This window comes from Triplophysa rosa, linkage group LG19 (genome assembly GCF_024868665.1).
Source record: "Triplophysa rosa linkage group LG19, Trosa_1v2, whole genome shotgun sequence".
In the NCBI taxonomy this organism is placed as follows: Eukaryota; Metazoa; Chordata; class Actinopteri; order Cypriniformes; family Nemacheilidae; genus Triplophysa; species Triplophysa rosa.
Window position 1 is genome coordinate 20,574,648 of NC_079908.1, and position 23,457 is coordinate 20,598,104.

Sequence of the window (23,457 nt, forward strand, 5' to 3'; positions counted from 1 at the left end):
AATTTGTGGCGTGTGCACTTTGCAAACTACATGATGGGCTAAACGCCCTGATTTGGGGGTTTATTTACAGTAGTTCAGGGGTGGGAAATAACTCTAGTACACTTATTGAGTATCTGTACTTTACTTAAGTATTTTTTTTAATGACATATCTCTCACTTTTCATGCCACAAAAAAAATATTTCCTTGGCCGACCCTCCATCCCACGTTTGGGAGAGACTATTGTCGGCTGCTTCTAATATGCCACACCTGAACCAACTCATCAGCCTTGGTGGTAGGGAGACATCCACAACGTTTTGGGAGAAGGCTAGTGAGTTCAGTTGTGTATACTTTTCCCATCTCTGATTTAGTTTTTATTTCTCTTTTATTTCGTTTTTAAGCAAAAGATCTAATCAAACTTTTTATCCGATTAATCGGAAAAATAATCGTCCAACTAATCGAGTATCAAAATAATCGTTAGTTGCAGCCCTGGTTTTGTAACATTGTATCCGATGAGAAACTGGTTTGAAAGCCTCAGAAATGAGGGAACGCAGTGGTCAGGGATGTGAGGTCTGGATTTGGTGTCTTTAGGGACAGAAGATCCTCTTGTGCAAATGTAAAGTCACCCAAACAGTTTCCACACCGCTGTGATCTTTCCGTTTCTCAGAAGAGCTTCATGGGAAGGATTTCCTTAACCGCACTTATCAAGCAAGAGTTTAGACTACATTTGATTTCACAAGCTTCTCTTGTGTCATATCTCATAAGACAAACAAACACACACAATGTTTTTGTCTGCCGTGACTGTTATCATCATGGGATTTCCTTCATTTAATGATAACAGATTAATGGGTTGTTATGTTAAAGGAATGGTTGATCATATAGTTTTGATCAATTACTCATCCTCATGTCATCTCTTCTGTGGAACACAACATTTTGGCGTCAGTCGCTGGCATTTTATGACAGTCATACTGCTTTAAAATAATGACACACATTTAGTTTTAGTTCAACTGTTTCTTGATTCGGTTTCTGAGACTGAGACTGAAAAAAACTAGACATCACACACTTTCAGACTTTTTGAAAGTTTGCAAAGAAAAACAGGGCATCACAAACTGTGTAATAAAATCTGTAGACTTTTTGCAAAAAGTTCATATTGAAAATTGGAGCAAATGTAATGTAGCGTATTCCATAATGACCTTTATTCTGTTTCTGTCTGTGAGCCTACAGCCTTGTAACCATGGTGACAAGAGTTTGCCTCTTAATGGCTTAGATGGTATTGACATCGGAGTCATTAGCTCATCATTGGACCTCACACGCACACAGACAGACAACTGTCACCTCTTCTTCTGTCTTCTCTCATTTTTGGGTCAAGAGTTAAAATCCGCTGGTCTAGACAAGTCTGCTGTAATCCTCTTCTGCCTGCACTTTTGTTATTAGTGTACCCGTTTCATAAGAATTTGCTTTAATTGGGTTAATAACAGTGGCGACAGTCTCCCACCCCGTTAATATTCCCAACTGCTGCGCATGCACATCTTTCCCACGTGTAGGGGGTCGTCATGGGAACGGAGGGCAGGAATTTCCTCCGTCTGGTAGCAGGGGAAGGTGCGAGCAACGGGACCCAGAGCGGAGGGTTTAATCTGGGATAACTTCATTAATACGACTCCTTTAAGTCATCACAGACCTGCAGAAATAATCATATCGCTGCTCTCCTTCTGAAACCTTGTATCTCCATATATCGTGATTTTTATTTTTTGCCATAACTTGTATCTAACCGATAAAGAGTATTAAAAAGTGATTGTCAACAACACAGTATTCAATCATTGAAAAAGCACTGTGTTTTTTCAATTTCATACGAATTTGGACATCCGAGGTTTGGGATGGACAGCGACAAACATATTTACATAGACGGTTTATGACTGGAATATTTCTTTATCTGAACAATGATGACCAAAAGTTTTTGTTTTACATGTTTGCATTATTTTATTTTATATATTTGAATCACTTTTTATTTTACACATTTGAATTATTTTTGTTTATTCATTTGAATTACTTTTTATTTTATGTATTTGCATGATTTTTGTTTTATGTATTGGAATTACTTTTTTATTTGATATATTTGAATTACCTTTTATTTGACATTTTTGCATTTTATTTGATATCTTTGCTTTATTTGATATATTTGAATTACTTTTTATTTGACATTTTTGCATTTTATTTTATATTTTGAATTACTTTTTATTTTACACATTTGAATTATTTTTGTTTTATTCATTTGAATTACTTTTTATTTTTTAGATTTGCATTATTTTATTTTATATGTTTGAATTTCCTTTTAATTTATGTATTTGCTTTGTTTTATATATTTGAAGGACTTTTTATTTTATATATTTGTATTCATTTTAGTTGATATATTTGAATACATTTTTAATTTATATATGTGCATTCTTTTGATTTGATACATTTGATTTTTTTTTTTTTAATGTGCGTTACTGAATGGTCTCTGTATGTTCCTCAGGCTCAAGATCTGAACGTCATCGAGGAGGTGATCAGAATGATGCTGGAGATCATAAACTCCTGCCTGAGTAACTCGCTCCATCACAACCCCAACCTTCTGTACGCTCTGCTTTATAAACGCGAGCTCTTCGAACAGTTCCGATCTCACCCCTCCTTCCAGGACATCATGCAGAACCTCGACACGGTGAGACTTTACTGTGTGATGCAGAACCTCAAACCCTAGTGAGCCGTCTACATATGTAAGCGAGCATCTAAACTCACACAACGGTTTCTTTGGCTGTGTTTGGAAGAGTGTACTATCATTGTACTCATTTGTGAAGTATGCAGTATGCCTGCATTCTGTTGAGTTGCTGTGATGGAGTGATGTTGCCGTGGTGATGATGTAAGTGTGTGTCTGGCAGGTGATTGGATTCTTCAGTCAGCGTCTGGAGCAGGCAGGAAGTGACCTTTCAGTAGAGAGAGTTCAAGAGGTCATCAAGAAAGGTGCTGTGGCCCTGCCCAAAGACCGTCTGAAGGTACACACGCACACACACTCCTTTTTACCCACAGAACGCTGACATTTGACTTCCTCATAGAGAAAAACATTGTGTTAATAATTCACCAGCTTCACACACACACCGTGATAACAGTCATCTGTGTGCACAAACATCAGCTGTTGACATGGAAACAACACATGTAGACTGAAAGGAGCTTTCGGCCACACCTGTCAAAGACAGTTGAACAGAGAACATTCACCTCCGACAGCTGTGAAACTGTATTTGGCATTATTGGGGAAAATCCCAAGACACGTCAGCCGATAAGATTCACTGAGCCGAAGTGGATCGTTCGCATCATTTGAATCTTAACAAAGAAAAATGTTCAGCTGGTCTGTCGAGTAAACAATGTTTCTGTTTGCATTTGGTGTTTGTTGTTTTTTTTACTTTTCGACTGTATCTGGTTGAACAAAGCTGTTGAGAGAGAACGAGAATAATGAGAGAGAGCGAGCGAGCGAGCGGGAGAACACGCATGCCATCGTGACTGTAGGTCAAGCGTAATCTTCATTATCACAAATGACTCCTGCAGGGCCGTTCATTACGCCTTTACAAGACACCAGCGTGATGACATGTGAAGAACAGAACACCACGCACACACACGCGCTCTTATCTGTCACTGATTTAAGAGCGGTGTAAATGTCATAATACCTGCTCATCCTTACCCACAATCCTCTCTGCTCCTTTTAAATCACGGGTCAAATGGGGGGCGTGTGGCGTTCGTCCGCAGAATAATTACGTGTTCCATCGCATGTTCAGTGTTTCAGATATCACAGATGACATTCGTGGTGTTTATGATGGCTCAGGAAAGAGATGGTCGTCAGTTCTGCTAGTAAAAATCTCATTCTCTTTCTCTTCAGTGAAATGGATTTTAAGCCATTAATGTGTGAACCGTTTAGAAACAGGTCTACCATGAGCTCTCCCATGAAAAAGAGATATATAAGAATTCACATGTCGCGTGTAATTGGTAAAGATTAGCATTACCCATAATCCTGCACTAGATTCGGTCTGTGTCAGCTTGGAAATAAAAAATGGGGCATAAAACAGAGGAAGCCGTTTCAGACTGGGGTCAGAGGAAAAGAACAGAGAATAACCGTTAGAAAAATAAGACATAAAAATGTTAACGGAAGTAAATTATTTAGAATTAAGTCAAAAAATGATGAAAATAAAGTTTTTCATATTTAAAATATATCAAATAGATTACATTCGATTTACTTAACAGTATGTTGCAAAACAAAAAATATATAAAAGAATAATGTAGCAATATGAAATCATTTCAGATTTATAATATTATTTTCTCCGTTTATAAATTGGGTGTTTATAAAGATTAAGGACATTAACATTTTAGGATGGGGTCCCTCACACGAGGGTGTCTGTGTCTTTCTGACATTAAGCATTGTGAACTCACAACATATATTTTGCATCAAACTAAAAAAGTGTTTCACACAACAGAAGGCATTCATTTTACTCTGTGTTAATGTTTCTGGTTGTGTCATTTGCAAGTCTTCAGTGGTTTGGATCCAAATTTAGAATCATTTATTAAAGAATTACCTGCCTGGCCTATTGATAAAATGAGTTTAAAATATACATCAGTTTCACTGAGATGCCAAATATTATCACTTAACTCCGTGTTTATATAACAAAACAGACTGTGAGTAATGTGTCATATTAAAGATGATCTGTACTCAGTGTTCCTTAGTAATCTGCCCCTTGTGTCTGTCTGCTTGTGTGTTTTTATATCCGTGTGTGTGTGTGTGTTTAGGTGTTGCATCGGTGTCCCCCAAGACTGAGATTGAAAAATTCTTGTCTAGACAATCAGACTCATACATACACATGTAATGGGCAGCGCTTATCAGAATTACAGTCCCATGAGAGCAACTGTGTGCGTGTGGGATGTTCCCTGGAACACAACACACACACACACACACACACACACACACACACACACACACACACACAGAGGAAGCATGAAGGGCCAGCCAGTCTGCCCAGAGCTCTGCACTTATATTCTTCCTCTGTTTTCATTCTCTCTCTCTCTCTCTCTCTCTCTCTCTCTCTCTCTCTCTCTCTCTCTCTGTCTCTCTCTCTCTCTCTCTCTCTCTCTCTCTCTCTCTCTCTCTCTTACGCCTATGGACTGTCCCCACGTAGATAATAAACCAGACGTGTGTGTGTGTCGGGGCGACCTTGGAGCCCAGCCAACCATTCTGCCCGGGCACTATCTGGCCCTTCTCTTCCCAGGAAACACTGGGGCCCGCAGGGGGGACAGTTTGACAGTTTGGCAGTTCACAGTTTGACTTCAGTTAACAGAACATTAGAGCATTGAGAGACCCCGCTGTGGCTTCATATCTTCCTTTAGTCAGACTGATACCTGTCCTGATACATCTCAGAATCACTTTGTTGCAATTTTCTTCGTACCATTTATTTAATCATTTTCCTGTCTAACAGGATCTTTTTCCGTATTCCGTAGAGGATCACCATGTGACAAAGACATGTTTGATGCATTCTTCACATTCTTCATTGCACATAATCGAATGTTTTATGGTTTTGTTTCTGCTCTATTTGTGAAATTGAGCCGTAAGAATGTCAGATTGGATTGAAGCCGTTCTGAAAGCCTTTGACCTTTTGACCCTCCTCGCTTGACGGGACGGCTCCGTTTGCTCCGCAGCTCTGAAAGCGCCGGACGGACAGTGAAGAGCGTCAGTGTAGCCGAGCCAGCGGACCCGGAGTCAGAGAGTCCAGCCAAGTTCTGAGCCCTTTCTGTGGAGTCAGATATGAAGGCGCTTCAATACGGCCTCTGTCTCACACAATGAGAGCGGCGGGGAACATGAGAGGACCAGCGTGAATTATTCATACTGATGGCCAGCTTACCTGCCACTCGCCTGAGCGTGGGCTCGCGTCGGGTCACCGTCCGTAGAGTCACCATCGTCTCCCAGCTGTTAGTTTGGCTTGATCCTGCTGCTCGCTTATTTCTCCTAGACCGTTGTGTCTCAGATATTTCTCCTGAGATAAAGAGTCTGAAATCTGACTGTCACTGCGGCCCCCTTTGTGTAGAGTGCATCGCTTTGCGGCCCCCCTTATAAAAACTAATTATCTTAAACGTATCATTTTAATTAAACCAAAAACTAATTCTGTTATACAATCCTGGGACATCAATACTTTTGGTCGGTTGTCTTATTTTTCTGATGTTTGATTATATAAAATGTATGATAAATGTCTATTATTTCATATAATGCCACAAAATCTGTGGCCCCCCTGGATCCATCTTGGGGCCTCCCAGGGGTCCACGGCCCCCAGTTTGAGAACCACTGCACTAGAGTTTCAGAAGAGATGTCAACCATGTCTGAGCTCAGATGTGTCGAGTCTGACGTCAAAAGTCAATAATTATGGACGATCTCTATATGAACTCCATGAAATTGACCCAAATCCAGATTATTTCACCTCTACGATCTCCATTCATTTACACTTCCATCATTCCTTTTTTATTCCCCCTAAGCAGTTCAATAAGAAACACAACTGAGAACTCGATCAGACAACCTGGTTTAATAAATAAACCGAGAAAACGTCACATCTCACAGGGGTCAATTCTGGAAGTCTGTTGTCAGATAACACCTGACGTCCTCTCTCTGATCCGCTCGGGTTAGAATCCACACGGATTGTTTTCCCAGAGGTTAAGAGACTTGTGTTCAAACACGAAGAGAAGCGTCTGAGGTCTTGCTGCATGTCATATAATCAATCAAAGTCAAGTTTATTTACCTCGCAGGTGTGTGAAATTACACCCCGAAGCGCTCCTCCTGACACGAGATCCCACAGCTGACAGACGACCTGTGCTGGAAACACACTTTTCATTTACTCTCTTTCATTTGTTTGTCAACACTTTTAAACAGTCCGTGTAGTAAAGAAAGAAAGAAATGTTTCTGAAAACGGAACATATGTTGTTATAAATATTCACAGAATCTAGTGTTCCATATGATTTCTTACAAAGTGTCTCTCTTGCAGAAGTTTCCAGAGCTGAAGTTTAAATACGTGGAGGAAGAACAGCCGGAGGATTTCTTCATCCCGTACGTCTGGTCGCTGGTCTTTAACTCTGGTGTTGGTCTTTACTGGAACTCTCAGGGCATTGAGCTGTTCAGCATGGACTCGCCATAAACTGAGCGTGTGATTCTAGAGTTTTCTGTCTGACTGTGTGTGTGTCGGACGCTGAAGTGCCTCCATCGTGAGTTGTTTTGGTACTTTGTGTGTGTTCATGTGGGGCTCACAGGCTTCCATCCGTGTCATCGTGATATACAGGACACGTGATCCCCCAAACACTGGCTGCACTGAATTGTGGGAATGGTACAGTTGTGGAATGGTTTGTTTATACTGACATTCATCATCATTTCTGTTTTTGTTTTGTGCTTGGAGAGGAAAATGTAAACAAGTCTTTTTCAGTTAACTTCTGGTCAGTCTGTTTTTTGCTTTGCAAAGACGTTGAACCCCATTAAGATGTTTGTTCTATCATGCACAGATTGATCACATATCACCAAGTCATATAGTCAGGGGATGAATACCTATATATTTTGGGTTGTTTTATAAGACGCTTTGCTATTTTAAATTAAGTTATTTATTGTCGCTACCTTTTGTTAATTGTGCTCAAATGTTACCCGTATATAATCTTCATATGAGCAAAGATAAACCATGAATTGATTTTGTTTATGGATGTTTTGTTGTTTATCTTTCCAGTTGGGAAAAATATTTAAATTAGGTTCAAAATAATATGAACACATATTTAGATACTTGTGTGATAAAGTATAAGCATCTTTCACATGTAAATGCAGCCGAGTGTCTGGTTTATGTATATATATAAATTTGGTTATTTGCATGTACATTATTGTATAAACGGAGCACATGTGTTTGTAGCTTTAGCATTTATTCTTCTAGAAACCCTGTTTTGTATTCATTGGTTGTTGCTCTTTATTTTAAGGTCGGGCCATGAAAGTTGAAATGAATGGAGTGTAGGCTTGACTCGTCAGCTCTGTTACTTCATGACATCCCTGTTACACAGCACAAACTCGCCAGAGGTCATCATTCAGTTTCACATCTGTTTTGATTATGGATCATGATTCAGAATCATTCACAGATTTTAAAGGGATAGTTCACCCGAAAATAAAAATTCTGTCATCATTTACTCTCTCTCGAGTTGTTCCAAACCTGTATAAATGTCTGTGTTCGGATGAACTCCGAGAAAGATATTTGGAAGAATGCTTGCAACCAAACAGCTCTTGGACCCCATTGACTATCATAGTAGGAAAAATTACTGTTGAACACAAAAGAAGATATTTTGAAGAATGTAGGATAGCAAATCGTTCTGGGGCACTTTTCCAAATATATTTCTCTGTGTTCAACTAAACAAATAAATTTATACAGATTTGGAACAACTAGAGAGTGAGTAATTCATGACAGAATTTTCATTTTTGTGTGAACTGTCCCTTTAACACATCTAGACATTTGGCTTTAGGAGTTATTTTTTCCATGCGTTTCCAATATTACATTTAGTTTTGTTTCATTTAGTTCCGTAGAGTTTCTCTAATGTGAAATACAACCAATAAAATACTTATAATCATAATATTGGACTTTTTGTTGTTCTTGGTTATAATTTTAAAGGTGACTTAAATGTTCACCCCCCAAAAATACATACTGTATATATGACATGTTTGAAATTATGTCATCACCTGTCACAATATACCAGTATAAACAATATTATTGGCCCTTTCAGTTCAGTTTCAGATTCAAATATCTACTGATGACAATTTTGCAAACAGATTATTATTTACAATATCATTGCTAACCAGAAACCGTTATTTTTGTGTGATTGTGTACATGCAGCATGTAGGTGTCTATATAAAGCTATAATAAACCTGTACACCGTAATATTATCTGTACTTTAATATGCTTCTAAACGTTCAAAACAGTTCATATGTTATGCGTGATGATTTTAGATTTATTTCATTTGACATTGACAGACTTTCTCTTCTGAAAAAGCAATATTGATGACTCGCGCTGCACTCACACGCATGAATGTTTTCTCTTCTAACGGAACGTGAAGCAATAAATGACTCTTTCATGAGTGTTTGTTTTATTTGTTTTTCTTTCTGATTGTCTGCTGCCATTATAATGAGTCATTTAAGAGATCAAAGCTGAGAACACTTTTGCTCCGGACGGTTTCTCTCTTGAGGTTCTAGTGTTCCACTGCAGGAATGTTCGGGAAGTCGACGTTTACTGTAATTATAGGTCAAGGAGAAAGAAGAATTTCCATTCGAAAAAAGTGCGTGTGTGTGTGTTAAAGGGTTGCAAATGTCTCTCATTTGATCAAGTTCTCTTTATTTGGGTTATTTTATTATTAGGAGCTGGTGTTTGTTGAGGCAAGTATCAGTTCAACAGAAAAAGAAAATGACCCCATAATATTTTCACCCATTTTGCCATTCTACAGGTGTACGGTATATGACTTTCTTCATCATCAGAAAAGCTCATTTCTATTTTCCAATGAACCGTTCTTTTATATATCAAACATCCGTCATTCTCATACATTTAAAGCTAAAACAAACGTTCCTAAAACATTATCTCAACGTGTAGGATTTTATAAAGAAACCTTTGACATCTACAGAAACTTTCTGATGCAGTAGTGGAAAAGGTTAAAATGGTGAGAATTCATGGTTCTTTTTTTGTGGAAGCGAAATGATTCTCCATTGCTGTAAAGGAGCCTTTATTTTTAATAAATGTGTTTATTTAGATATACTGTATTTGAACATATGGGCAACTCCAGCGTAATGGATGACATTTTGCATTAGGATGTGACATAAAAACGCTCAGAGAATGTATTTGTTACGAATATATTGAACCATCTGGTTTATATTTTTCTAAACCCTTGTTGATAGAGTCTAAACATCACAAATTTTCTATTTTAGAAAAGGCAAATGAACATGCGTTATGGATGTGACAAAAAATGGACACGACAAATTTTGTAGGATTTCTGTGAATTAAAATGCGCAAACCTGAAGCAATTACACCCAACGAATAGAGAAGTGATGCCTCTTTATAGAAAATAAAATAGTAACTTCATTTTCATGTGTCCGTTTATGAGGAATATGTACCGTTGTGGATGTGACAATCCTGAAAATGGCTGAAAAAGATGCTGAAGGTTCTTTTTCTTACCTGTGAGGTCACCTTCTCTACCCCTGGCTCTGTCTTTCATGTGATAGATAAATGTACGGTGGGATTGTGAATATCATATTCCCAGCAGACTGTGGCATCGTGTTGATTAATAAGATGAATTTTTATTATCAGACACAAGAAGCTAGAAAATGATGTATTTTATTGCACCCGCTGCATTTGTAATGATGTGTAGATCTGTAAGTTGCCTGCTCGTGGGCTTTTCACTTGGAACAGTTAATCATTTTCAATCTTGGGTTCCTGTTCGACGGTATAGTGATGTATAGGAATACGAACAAATGTATACGGTCAGTCAGAGTATCAACTGTACCACACTGATGAATATTTCATGAGGCAAGCATTGTACCGTTTACAATTGGTCGCACCGCATTGTTTCACGCTGTGCACCTGTTCTGGAGAAATCCTTCAGTAAAAAGAATAGAAATATTCTGCAAATGATGTTATCATTATAATGATTTGAATGAAAACTTCTGTACAATGAACATTGATGTCACAAATTCCTACAATTTGATTCCATGCTTTAAAGAAATTACGTTTACATTTACTCATTTAGCCGATACTTTTATCCAAAGCGAATGAGAGAGCATTTAACATGTTGCCTAAGACATGTAAACAAGTCATGTTGAATCATTATTTCTATGTTGTTTATGATTGATTTGCATGTTGATTACAAAAACAAGAATTTCATTGTTTGGTATAATGATTTAGAAACGTTTTGTTGTTAAGAATATATATGTCTACTTGTTAATTGTTGTTGACGTTATGGATAGTTTTACCCGTTAATATTAATAGATTTGTGAACAAATGTCTCCGCGTGTGTCTTTGTGTCTCTGTTTGTCTGGGTATTTCCCGATACGTGCGTTGGAGACAGCCGACAGCAGGTCATTCGTCTGGGTCAGTCTACAATCCCCACCCACTCCGACATGGCTGGGACATCACCGTGGCGACCGTGATGCTATTGGCATTTTGCACAGTTTGACAAAGAAACATTAAAGGTGCCGTCACACAGGAACCTTTACCATCCTCTCATCTTCTAAAAGCAGAACATTGTCATTCAGACAGTGAGCTTACTGATAAGTGCTGTTTGTTAAGGGAATCATCAGATTAGAATTGCTTATCATTTTAAACAAGGGCTCATTTGATGGGAAACACTTTCAACCACTTTCTGCTTTTTCGTCTTGATCTAACGGGTGTCTTTTTCTAAATGCATCACTGAGCTCTTGTCGGCTACATTCTTTTCTGAACGACTCGAGTATACGGCTTGAAGTTTAACAGAGCAATTCAATGTCGTATAAGACTCGTAAAACTGAGGTCTAGAGGTCAACCGACTCTCAGAAGTTTCGTCTTTACGATACCTTTCATTGACAGAGAGAGAGAGTCAGCCGGCGGATAGAGCCCAGCATATGGCATCCCATCTGGGGCGACGGAGCGCGAGAGGGAGTTTATGTCTGTTTGTGTTCAACGCTAGACAAGACGACATTGACTGCAGTGTGTACTTCCCTGTTGCTAGCACACTTCCCGTTTACTGCAGTCTCTCTATCAAACCTCTCAGCTGTTAAAAGGACAATGCACCCTAAAATAATCATTGACAATCTGCGAAGATTATCTTACATTTAGTGTTGCATTTAAGTAAACAAATGTATAGCAATCAGAGAAAAAAATCTGCCAGAAAAGACACCCGCATTGAACTCGATGTTTCTGATCCATATTGCTTAAAAATGTTGTGTGTTTTCAAAGCGTCTGGTGCATTCAGATGTCGAAACATTGTTATTTTCATTGATGACAATATGATAGAAAAAAAAATGATAATACTGACATGACGCTGAAATGATCTGCTGTTTGAGTCCAAAGAACATCCACTCAAACATTTCTCTGCATGATCTGGTTTAATGTCACCAGCCCATGCGTCTGACCTCTGACCTCATCTAAGGAGTGGTTTTCCTGTGGTCACGTCACACTCGGCTCATGTCAGATCTGCCAGCAGACCATTAATCTGTCTCAGAGGTTCTCTGAAACTACAGCTCACACACTTGTTTCAATGTCCAGTTTGCAGAAAACCAGTGAAATACGCCTGACACAATTTAGAACAGTAAAAATAAGTTGAAAAACAAACAAAAACATAATGTTGTCTTAAAAATTAATTTTTGGTATGTATATATATATATATTTGGATGTGGTGATGTGGTAAAAGATGTAATATAATCTAAAATGTGAAATTACAATGTAAAGCCATGAGTCGCATGCAATACTGCGTTTAGATGAACAACATCTACAGCTCAAACTAAAATCAGGAGCAGAAATAAGATGCAAGACTACCAATCTGCCGTGATCTAAAGCTACCGGTGTTGCTCATGTTAAACTGATTGTATGGGCACGATTGAAGCACGTGACAGGGAGAAGGTGCGCTGTTGCTGTACTGTATAAAACAATAGAGGCGACCCATCAACGTTAAAAGAATCGAACGAACTCGAATAAATGAAGAAAACATAAAAGAAGAAGTTGAATCGAACAGAAAAGGCTACATCAGGAAACATACTGTTCTTTTTTAATATAGGCAAAAGCCCGACTTCATATGAGAATGTGTGACACCACAGATCTTCATGAGCTCGCGCGGCGCCAGTGGGGAATCCACGAACAATAGCGAGCCATCATCATCATCATCATCATCATTATCTTCCTCTCCAGCGCCCTGCAGCCACGCAGACTGTCTGCAATACAACAGCGCTCTGTCTGCACCACAAACATGATCTTATCTCTCTCTCTCTCTGTCCATTATGGGATGGCTACTAAAGTCCGAAGATAGGATACAATTCCCACTGCTTGAACTTTGTATACATTTTTCTGTTGCAGTTTATTGACTTTGTCCTGTCTTTCGTTTGTCCTTTAGTCACTTTCTGTATTTGATTAGCGCGTTTATTCATATCGTTTGATTATTGTGTCACAATGTCATTCCGTTATTAAAGTGCTCGCGAAGCGTCAGGCCACACATGTGCTGCGTCATAATGGTCACTGTGACGTGAGGCGCGACGGTGTCCGCGCGCCGCCCGTCTGTCACCCTGCAGTCACCCGGCGCGCGCCATTGTGTCTTTCCATTGATCAGAGGGCGTGACCTCCCTCATCCCTTTAAAAACACCCGCGGAACTACTTTATTCTGTTTGCTTGATGGGGGTTTGACCTTTACAATGAATGGCCAGTTAAAGCATCCCTTATGGATTAAGTGTGAGAAAAACGCTATTAATATTGCTCTTCCTCGAATTCATTTTCCTTTATACCTGTGCTCCAACCTTATTGTAACTCATTTTTTCAAGCCAAACCTTTTATCTTCGTGGACTAGCTACTGTGAAGTTTTTTCTTCCAGTACGTCGTTTTGCACATTTTGTTCATGTACACTTACATGTATGAAACTCAGCTACAAATGCTTCATAAATGCAAACAGAGAAATGTTTGTTGCGTCAGTAAAACAGTAGAAGAACGTATTTTGTTGGGTCAGTTGTCCATGAGGTGTTTTATTTGTCACCACTACGCGGTGCTCATTCACAAACACAGCCAAAGTCAACATTATCATGATAAATGTTCATGTTGTATATATAAATATATAGTTTTATCATACTTAACGTGTTTATGATCATAATTCTTAAAAATAACACATTTATAGTTTGTTCAATAATGTACCCATACAGTTCTTTTGATGTTAACGCAATATATTTGTAGCACATTTCACAACGTAATGTTTTTTTTTTTTCAATTTACCCACAAACAGTTCTGGAGGAGGGATGTGTTCCCTTCTGAAATGTCACGATTGCATAATAAATATTTGTTGAGTGTAATGACTGTGTGACATCCTTGTGCGTGCTTCATACTTAACGTGAGTGTACCTGTGTGCTTGGCGCCAGTGTGTGTGTGTGTGTGTGTGTGTGTGTGTGAGAGAGACTATTTCTCATAAACACATCTCATAAGCGCGCGTTACTTCGTAACTTTGTAAACTCTTTGCCAAATACATCCAGTCTGATGTTGCGTGTTACTTTGTTTCATATTTGCGCAACACATTCACTTTTTTTCCTGCCTGTTCTTTTTTTTTCAAAGCGACAGGGTGTCTAGACAACCACATGACCCGTGGCGCGCCAATGAGAGACACAGAGACGCGCGCACACACACACACACACACAGAGAGAGAGAGAGAGAGAGAGAGAGGCGCCTGGTCTTATTCTTGTCGTTCAGTGTTTTAGTTCTGATCAACTCGCTTGCTGATTCCCAGGCTCGGGATCTCCACGCATTTATGATTTGGGAATAATCTGATTTGAACGAGGATTTTTGGGGGGATATTCCGAGCGTCGTAACATTTCACAGCCCAGATTCGTTAGGAAACACAAGCGCTTAAAATACTTTCTCCGTTTCTCAGACGTGGATTTTTACGCCGGTGCCAACTGGATCAGATCCGCGGATTCGGCTTGAAGAAAAGGGGCACATGATTTGGTGATATCTGGAGGAACGGAACAGGATCAGTGCTCGTGTGGATTAATATCGGACCGTTTCGTGGATTTGTCGTTAGGGTGACATCAGAGCGAACGCGTTATCTGCACCAAACCGGACAATCTGCGGGTAGATTTGAGTTTTTTGGATCTCAAACGGGTTCTTGTTTCGTTTCGTGTCGGTTCGGTTGGTGAAATATTAAAGACTGGCGCATGAAACAGATCGTCTGCGCGTCTCCTGCTCGCCGTTTCTCCGCCGCGTCCTCTCCGGCTCCGGACTCGGACCCCGGGATCTTCATGATTTGCGGACAAAATGGCCGTTTTTTAGCCGGGGAACCCTCTCGCCGTCCCGCATGTTCAGGACCAAACGGTCGGGGCTCGTCCGGCGACTCTGGAGGAGCCGCGCGCCCGCGGAGGGCGACGCGGACACCGGGACGCGCGGCACCGCGGGCTGCTGCCTCGGGAAACCGGGCGGCGGTAAGCCGAACCCCGGCACCGAGGCCGAACTGAAAGCCCTGACCTACTCCATCCTGAAGAAGATCAAAGAGAAACAGTTGGATGTGCTTTTGCAGGCGGTGGAGTCCAAGGGGGGAGCGAAGAGTCCCTGCCTCCTGCTGCCCGCTAAAGTGGACGCCCGGCTGGGTCAACAGTCGTACCCGCTGCCGCTGCTGCTCTACAAGGTGTTCCGGTGGCCGGACCTCCGGCACTCCTCGGAATTAAAAAGACTGTCGTGCTGTGAATCTTACGGGAAACTCAACCCAGAGCTCGTGTGCTGCAACCCGCATCATATGAGCAGACTGTGCGAGCTCGGTAAGACGTCGCCTTGCGCTCTTTCCTATATGCATTTGCATTTGAGAGAAGATCACTTTATGTGATGTAGTATGTCATATAAACGATATAGTAAATCAGTGACGTTTTGTGTCATGTATGTCATAATTGCAGTTTTAAATGTGGCGAAAACATTACAAGGTCCTCGTTTAAGAGTTAAAAAATATAAGAACAGAAAATAATTATTCAATGCACAGTACATCATTCCGTTTTTAAGGCATTTATTTGGTGCGCATCCTTTTTTTATTTTTGTCTTATAATGAATATTGTAGGCAGATAAACCTTACATGGTCTGTGTGTTGTTGGGTAGTTTACTCATTTTCCAATAACTAGTTCTGAATTTTCGATTAAACAACCGTTTGTTTGTAGTTTCAGGTTCCGCATTTAGTTTCTTATTGGATTATTTGTATACACAACACACTTTAAAGCTGTGTGAAGTTAGTTCGCAGTGATCAGTGTGTGTGTGTGTGTGTGTGTGTGTGTGTGTGTGTGTGTGTGTGTGTGTGTGTGTGTGTGTGTGTGTGTGTGTGTGTGTGTGTGTGTGTGTGTGTGTGCGTGTGTGCGTGTGTGTCTGGCGCCAGGCGGCTGTGTGTTTATCAGAGCTGTCCTGCCTCTAACCCTCAACACTACACAAACACTTCTTCTGCTGGAGAATGCCAGGCCTTATCATCAGCCCACATCTCCACTCACTGCACTCTTCTCTCTCTCTTTCCAGAATCCCCCCCGCCCCCCTACTCAAAATATCCCACGGACTTTCTTAAACCACCTGGTAAGTTGAAGTCTTATATTGAATTCAATTTCAAGCGTACGGTTTAGTCGGAGCAATGACGCAACACGAGGCCGGTGACGTCACACGCGCGAATTCCTTCATTTTGTTCCCCAGGAGTGTAACTTCCGGTCTGTCTATTATTTTTCCTGTTCAAATATCGTCACGCTATGCATCTGTCTTGGCAAAAACGTTCTCCGGAAGCGTACCGCGGTAAAAACATGCGTTACGATGCCGCGGTATTATTTAGGACATTCTGGGAATCAATCATACCGTATGCACTGACATAGGAAAGTACACTGACGGTAATGCCAGATCTGTGTGCGATATGTTATGATTGAGTTTAGACAGAATGAAGCTGCTGTCATAGGGTGGCACGTTGCCACTTTTTTGGGGGGGGGTTGTCTGCATGAATGTTTTGCCGCAGAGAGAGAGAGAGAGAGAGAGAGTAGATGAGTAGTTTGTATAAAAGCGGAAGCATGGATCACATAAGGGAACAGCTCCGAGCTGATTTATCTTCCGAATTAATCGGAGGTTTTGGGAGTGCCTGTTTCTTTCCTCTGAGTGAACTCTCTCTCTACCCATAATGCCGTGCGCTTCATAAGTGTGCCCTGTGTATTCACTGCAGATAAGCAACACGCAGAGCGTGTTGTATTTGGCAGAGTCCAGAACGAAGTTTCCTGCCGATCGGTCTCGTAAAGATCCTTCTATATTCTAGCCAAAAGCCCTCACGGTATTTCACAGAAACCGTATCGCTTACTCAGAGTCAGAACACGCTGAAATTCAGCCCGGCCTGGACGGGGTGCTTGTTTTGAAATCCTGTCTGCGTGAATCTTAGACCGTGAACGTCATGATTTGTGTCTGGTAATGTTTTATGACACTTATGACAGAATGTGTGTGCGCGCGAACGACTCTTTATGAGTTTGGTAGCGAACGGGAGACGCAGTGTGGTGGAAGACAGGAAAGCCAATTTGGGGACATTTCCTGCGGGGACGCGCACACACCTCCATCAGCTGCGTAGTACGGCTCTTGGACGACATGCAGAACAATAGCAGGCGGTCGATTTTCTCTGACTGAAAGAGAAAGTTAAGAGAGGAAGTTATTTGTCATCCGTGGACGCAGAGGACGTTTACGCTCGTGTGTAAATTCATCGGCTCTGAGCGACTGCGTCTCGTGATAACGTCAGGATGAGGATGAGGCAGACTGTCTGTCAGGCACACACACACATGCATAACCATCCCACGTTCACACGTTGCTGACGGCGAGGTGCGAAGAGACGTCGTCTATGTAAACATTTGCATATCAATCGGTTTAAACTCACAATCAAAGCAGCACAAACGAGAGAGTCGGAAAGTTTGGCAATGCTCTTCTAGAACAGCCATGCATGCTAATAGAGGCATTTCAATCACAAAGGTTTCATTACCACAGATAGAGTGAAAGCCTAGTTCAACCAAAAATACAAAATCAGTCGTTTTATTCGCCCTCATTGGCTTGAAAGCATGTTTGCTATGGAACACAAAAGATGTTTTGAGAAATGTTTTTGTTTTGTGTGCAAATCAGTCAATTGGGTTCAATTCAGTGTTCTTAAGATTATCTTCTTCATACAGGTTTATGACATGTGGTCAAGTAAATGATACAAAAAACTTTCTCAGTTTTTTGGGGTGAACTGTCCTTTAACAGTCAGACAGGTCTGCGATAAATCCCAGTGAGCTGCCTACCTAGACAGCATTCGCTGTGCTTAGACATGATTTATTGATGTAATATACTGGTGACATTCTGAACAGTTAATCCAAAATGAGTCAAGAAAAATGTTGATGTCATACAGAAAAAGAAAGGCTATCTTACCCAGTGTTGTGTGTTTGTATTTTAGAGTTTTGTGTTATTAAAAAACGAGGTTGAACACTTAAACTAGAGAGTGTTTTGGACGTGACCTGATCAGTTTTTTTTGCGATTTTACTGTAAAACCCACAGACTGGCAGACAGGCAAAGATCGACAGTTTGTCTGTGAGCTGTCTTATGGCTGGAACACACTACAAGACTTTTAAAATATGAACAGATTTTTTTTAAACTAGACATCATAGACATGCAGACTTTTTGAAAGTTTCAGATAGAAACACACTAAGTGATCAAATCTGCAGACTGGCACAGACTTTCTGCAACAAGTCCAGACTGAAAATCTGAGCAGAAGTCTTGTAGTGTATTTCAGCCTTTAGGGTTTCGTGTAATAATCGAGGGAGTTTCTTGGGCTGGGTGAGACAGCTTGACCCGAAGATGGGCTGTTTAAAAGTGAACAACTTTTGTTTTGCGGTCAGAGATTTTGATTCAGGTTTGAGCGTGTGAAAAGTGTCCAGTCCTTTACACTTCTGTGAGCCACGTCATTTCACAGTTCACCCAAAGTCCGGTTACGGAAGTCGTGCCACTCGGCGGCCATGTGTGCAGCGCCTCTGGGCAGTTAAGAGCAAGTCCACAGTCCTATCTACTTGAATGGGGGAAGGCAGATATTTTTTTAAATCGCTGGCAAACATCACAATTAAACAGCATATGTCCTATCAATAATTAAACCTGACATGAACTGTACCATAACTTGGGTTTGCTAAGCTTAAATGTTCGAGATAGCTTCATCTACTGAAGCGCATCACGAGAGCCCCGCCCCAGAGAATCGTCAGTCAATACTGATACTGATTTCACTGGAAGGCGGGACTTCCTTCGCTGGAGCGTTGCATTACTCCCCATTCATTGTAATGGCAGTGGCGCATCTTGTTAATATTAATTTGTTTGGTTCACCTCAAAATGAACAAATATTCAGAAGCGTCCTCTGAAAGTAAACTTTAAAATCGCACTTCAGAAAAGTGCTGTGGCTGCACTATGTATTATGCTGCACTATGTATTATGTAGGGGCCTATATTTAGCCTATTCTTATGTATATTTAATTGTATATTTGCAAACCAGAATTATTTGTTGTGTGTACATTACAAACCTGATATAGAAGATTTCTGGTATAGAAGAGGGTCTGTTTTGTATGTGACCACAAAGTCTGTTAACTTCGTTTATCGCGCTTATTATGCTACCACGCAGCGCTTAACATATTAACGCGTCGCAAACATTTGTCCTTTTTATTTCAACCTAAAAGTTCAGACGTCTTGTCTTTGTTAGCGACACAAAAATAGCGAGTAGGCGCCCACGCATTTCTGCAGCACGCGGCATCTGATTGGTCAGGCGAACCGAAAATCACCATGGTAACCGCACAGTTCTGGAGCTAGCTGCGCTGGGAAATGTTATGATACGATGTGCTTTCTCGTGCAACTGTTAGATTGAGAATACACGCCGAAACTGACCCTAGATCAGAACATATGGCTTGATGAAAGAGTTGTTGTGTTTTTCCCGTCTGTCAGATTTACAGGAGACGGTTTCAGGCTACCCCGTCGATGTAGTACATCCCCCAAAACGATCCGGGGTATTTCTGTTACAGCTCTCACGCAAACCGCGTTCTTGGCACAGACTTTGACATTTCACATGGAAAAACACAAGTCAGAGGAAACGGAGTGTTTAACGTTATACTTGAAAGGAGGGCGGTCTGTTTTTCTGACACCGTGTCAAAGGAGGCGCTCGGGTTATTTAACCCTGTGATTGACAGCTGTCATTCTCTTTCTCCACAGATTCTCCAGGTTCTGCTTCCACTGAAACCGGGGGAACGGTTTATTCAGCCCCTATGGGGTTCTCAGGTAAGAGCATCGTATATTTCTATCATCCTATATATTTTTGTTCCTTCACGTGTTCTTCTGTAGCTGTGAACATGCACAAGACGAAAGAGTGTTTAGACAGAGAGAGAGAGAGAGAGAGAGCGGGGGGGCATGCTAGCTCTAGGCTGGGATCCTGCGTACAGATGTTTCTCATTACATGACTTTAAAGAGTTTTTATGACGGTGTTTAATTCAGCGCGGGGCGTGTGTGTGAGGGGTCTTTCGGGCTAACTGATGGAAGCTTTACATAAACACATGTTAAAGTACAGAGCTCAGAGTCGAGTGTGTGTGCTATAGGTTATTCAGTGAATGTGTGTGTCACCCCCCTTCTCTGGCCTCCACGGCCCCGGCATTTGTTTTGTGTTTCTTGTGTGTGTGGATGAAACTGTACCGACACACAACAAACAAACACCTCCTCTCCCCCAGTTCAATCTGCATTTCTACTGAAGGAAAAGCCATTCTGGCCTCTAACAGAAAACACGTTTATTTATACATTTCATTTGTTTTCTTAGGGTTGACTTCATGGCTGTTGCATGTAAAGCATCAATATGCAGAATCGCAACCGTTTGGATGTAAAATAAGATCTCAGAACTTGTGTTTTCCTGTTGGAGTGAGTGAATGAAGCTCGGAGAGAGGAAAGGATCAAGGGAGGAGAGTGCGTGTGAGTGTGTGTGTGTGTTCATGTTTGTATATCCCGGTGGGGACCTAAACCTGAATACACACCAACACATGGGGACTCGTGTCACCGTGGGGACCAAAATTGAGGTCCTCATGGGCACAAAAGCTTATAAATTGTACAGAACAATATTTTTTACAAATCTAAAAATGCAAAAAGTGTTCTATGATCTTTAGGTTTAGGGATAGGGTTAGGGATAGGGGATAGAATATACAGTTTGTACAGTATAAAAACATTACGCCTATGGACTGTCCCCACGGGGATAGTAAACCAGATGTGTGTGTGTGTGTGTGTGTGTGTGTGTGTGTGCGCGCGCGTGTGTGTGTGCGTGTGTTTGGTATGTGAGTGCTCAGACTAAAGGGAGTCAGTGTGGATTGAGGATAGATGGTTTGTTACCTGAGGCGGTTCAGTTCTAAATGGAGATTTGACTTCAGCTCAACCACAAACAAGAGAGAGCGAGAGAGAGAGCATTTAAACTAACACAATTCAGGATGTCCATTGAAAGCTGGAGGCTACACAAGATGTGATCCTAAACTGCCATTGACCCACTCGTGTGTGTGTGTGTGTGTGTGTGTGTGTGTGTGTCATGTTACACAATCTATTTTAGGACACACTCTGCGTCTGGCTGTCACCATGTCAGTCGGGTGACACCTTGGTTACTCAACCGACGGACACACAGACGCCACACCCACACACAAAACATCCATTCATACACACACATTTGTGTACCTGTGCAGTAGTATTTGTGTGTAATGTTAGATTTCATCAAGTGTGGTTGTCAGAGCAATACACACGCACAGTCTGCTTCCAGCTAGAGTTTGGGATTTGACGTGTGTATGTGTTGTGTGTGTGTTGTGTTAATGCTGTCATAACAGAGACCGGTGAACTATCAAGATTAAAATAGCATCAGTGCAGCACATAGCAACCAAACACACAACAGCTAAACATTGTGTTGACTGTATTTAAGTTTGTTCTTCAGGTCTGATTTAGGATCCGCGTTGTGTGTCAACCCGTCATAATGAGCAGGTCTGGAGTCTGTACTTTATGCTGGCGTGTGTGTGTTTGGTTTGAGACGTGCTGACAAGCCCAGACAGACTAACCCCCCCACCTGTATATTATGTTTGTTCACATACAGCTCGTATGTACACTACGCTTTTGTTTATACATAGAATATCATGACATTCATATCATGGCAAATTACTACGGCTATGTTTGTCAGGGTTTTAATGACGGCTCTTGCTAATTGACGTCTCGCTCGCAGAGGATTCTGGGAGTTCTTGGCATCTTTTGCACGTTTTCGAATATTTGTAGCTGCATGTCTTTTGTGTTGTCATGAATTGCCAGTCGTGACATCACAAACGAGAAGGGATGTTGGCGTAAGGAACGGGCGAGTGCTAGAGCCAGATTCCTCACAGTCTCTCACGAACGCCGATATTAAAGATGCTCGATAGGTTTGGCAGAACAAAAAGCGCTTGTGCGTGTGTTTGTGTGAACTAAAGATCTCCCCTCTTCTCTCATCGCGTTTTATCTTTCATTTGCTCGACCTGGCATCTTGTCTAACCTGGTGTCTTCATCTCTCGGCAGATTCTCTGGCTCTTCAGGAACGTGGAGAACAGCCTCACTGGTGCGTCGTGGCGTATTGGGAGGAGAAGACCCGCGTGGGGCGTCTCTATTCCGTCCAGGAGTCGTCTTTGGACATTTTTTACGACCTACCTCAAGGCACGGGCTTTTGCTTGGGTCAGCTCGCCTCCGACAACAAGAGCCAGCTGGTGCAAACGGTCCGGGCGAAGATCGGCTACGGCATCCAGCTCAGTCGCGAGGCCGACGGCGTGTGGGTGTACAACCGCAGTTGCTATCCAATCTTCATCAAGTCGGCCACACTGGACAACCCGGACTCGCGGACGCTGCTGGTGCATAAAGTGTTCCCCGGATTCTCCATAAAGGCCTTCGACTTCCAGAAGGCGAAAAGCTTGCGGAGACCCAACGACCACGAGTTCAGTCTGCAGCCGCCGACGGTTTTCACCGTGCAGATCAGTTTCGTGAAGGGCTGGGGTCAGTGCTACACCAGACAGTTCATCAGTAGCTGCCCCTGCTGGCTCGAGGTCATATTCAATAACCGATAACGCTGAGCCATTCCTTCATCGCCGTGGAGACGGACTAGCCCTTACCTTTCGCGGGCTACGGTTTTCTTTTCCCCCCAGAAAGAACGCAAAGGAAAACTCACTTGGACTGGTTGAATAAATGAAATGAAATTAAATGAAATGAAAGTGAAATTAAAGCTAAGATGTATTTTATGTTAAATATAAATATATTATTACGTGTAAATACGAAGTTTTATATGCATTGTTATTTATGTATTGTGCAATGTGTTGACCAGACAATGAGAAGATGCACTTTGCTTAATATAAATGCAGACAAGAGAAATGCCAAAATTAAACAAAAAATACTCAAAATGCTTTGGAATTTGTTTTTATTTGAATCATTTGGTGTTATATGGAAAGCGGTTGCTTGAAGAAATGAATAGTTCAACCAAAAATGAAAATTTCATCATTCGTCATCATTTATTCTCTCTGATGTGGTCGTAAACCTGTATGCGAGCGAGTCTTTCTTCAGTGGAACACAAACGAAGATATTTTGAGAAATGTCTCTGTGTTTTGTGTTCACACAACGGTAGTCAATGTTGTTTCGTTATCAACGTTCTTCAACGTTCTTCAAAACATCTTCTTTTGTGGTTTGCATAAGAAATGAAGTCATAC

The 23,457-nt window shown here is 41.3% G+C and overlaps 2 protein-coding genes across 4 annotated transcripts in view; both read left to right on the forward strand.

Moving 5' to 3' along the window:
- The window catches only part of dym (dymeclin), a 34,057-nt gene extending 25,438 nt beyond the window's left edge, over nt 1-8,619 (forward strand). Inside the window, exons 15-17 of one of the 2 annotated variants that reach the window (XM_057360698.1) lie at nt 2,489-2,671; nt 2,889-3,002; nt 7,014-8,619. In XM_057360698.1, the coding sequence (XP_057216681.1) occupies nt 2,489-2,671; nt 2,889-3,002; nt 7,014-7,163 (447 nt within the window). In that variant the 3' untranslated portion in view covers nt 7,164-8,619. The remainder of the gene's footprint in view (nt 1-2,488; nt 2,672-2,888; nt 3,003-7,013) is intronic. The other variant, XM_057360699.1, reaches the window with a different exon arrangement.
- Nucleotides 8,620-14,381: 5,762 nt separating this feature from the next.
- On the forward strand, nt 14,382-23,170 carry smad7 (SMAD family member 7). 2 transcript variants are annotated; one of them, XM_057360973.1, is made up of 4 exons: nt 14,382-15,502; nt 16,236-16,289; nt 19,943-20,008; nt 22,286-23,169. In XM_057360973.1, the coding sequence occupies exons 1-4, from the start codon at nt 15,046-15,048 to the stop codon at nt 22,822-22,824; spliced, it is 1,116 nt and encodes a 371-aa protein (XP_057216956.1). In that variant the 5' UTR covers nt 14,382-15,045; the 3' UTR covers nt 22,825-23,169. The 2 variants fall into 2 exon arrangements, with proteins under 2 accessions (XP_057216956.1, XP_057216957.1); XM_057360974.1 differs by having other exon boundaries at nt 14,897-15,502; nt 19,943-20,007; nt 22,282-23,170.
- Nucleotides 23,171-23,457: the final 287 nt, after the last annotated feature.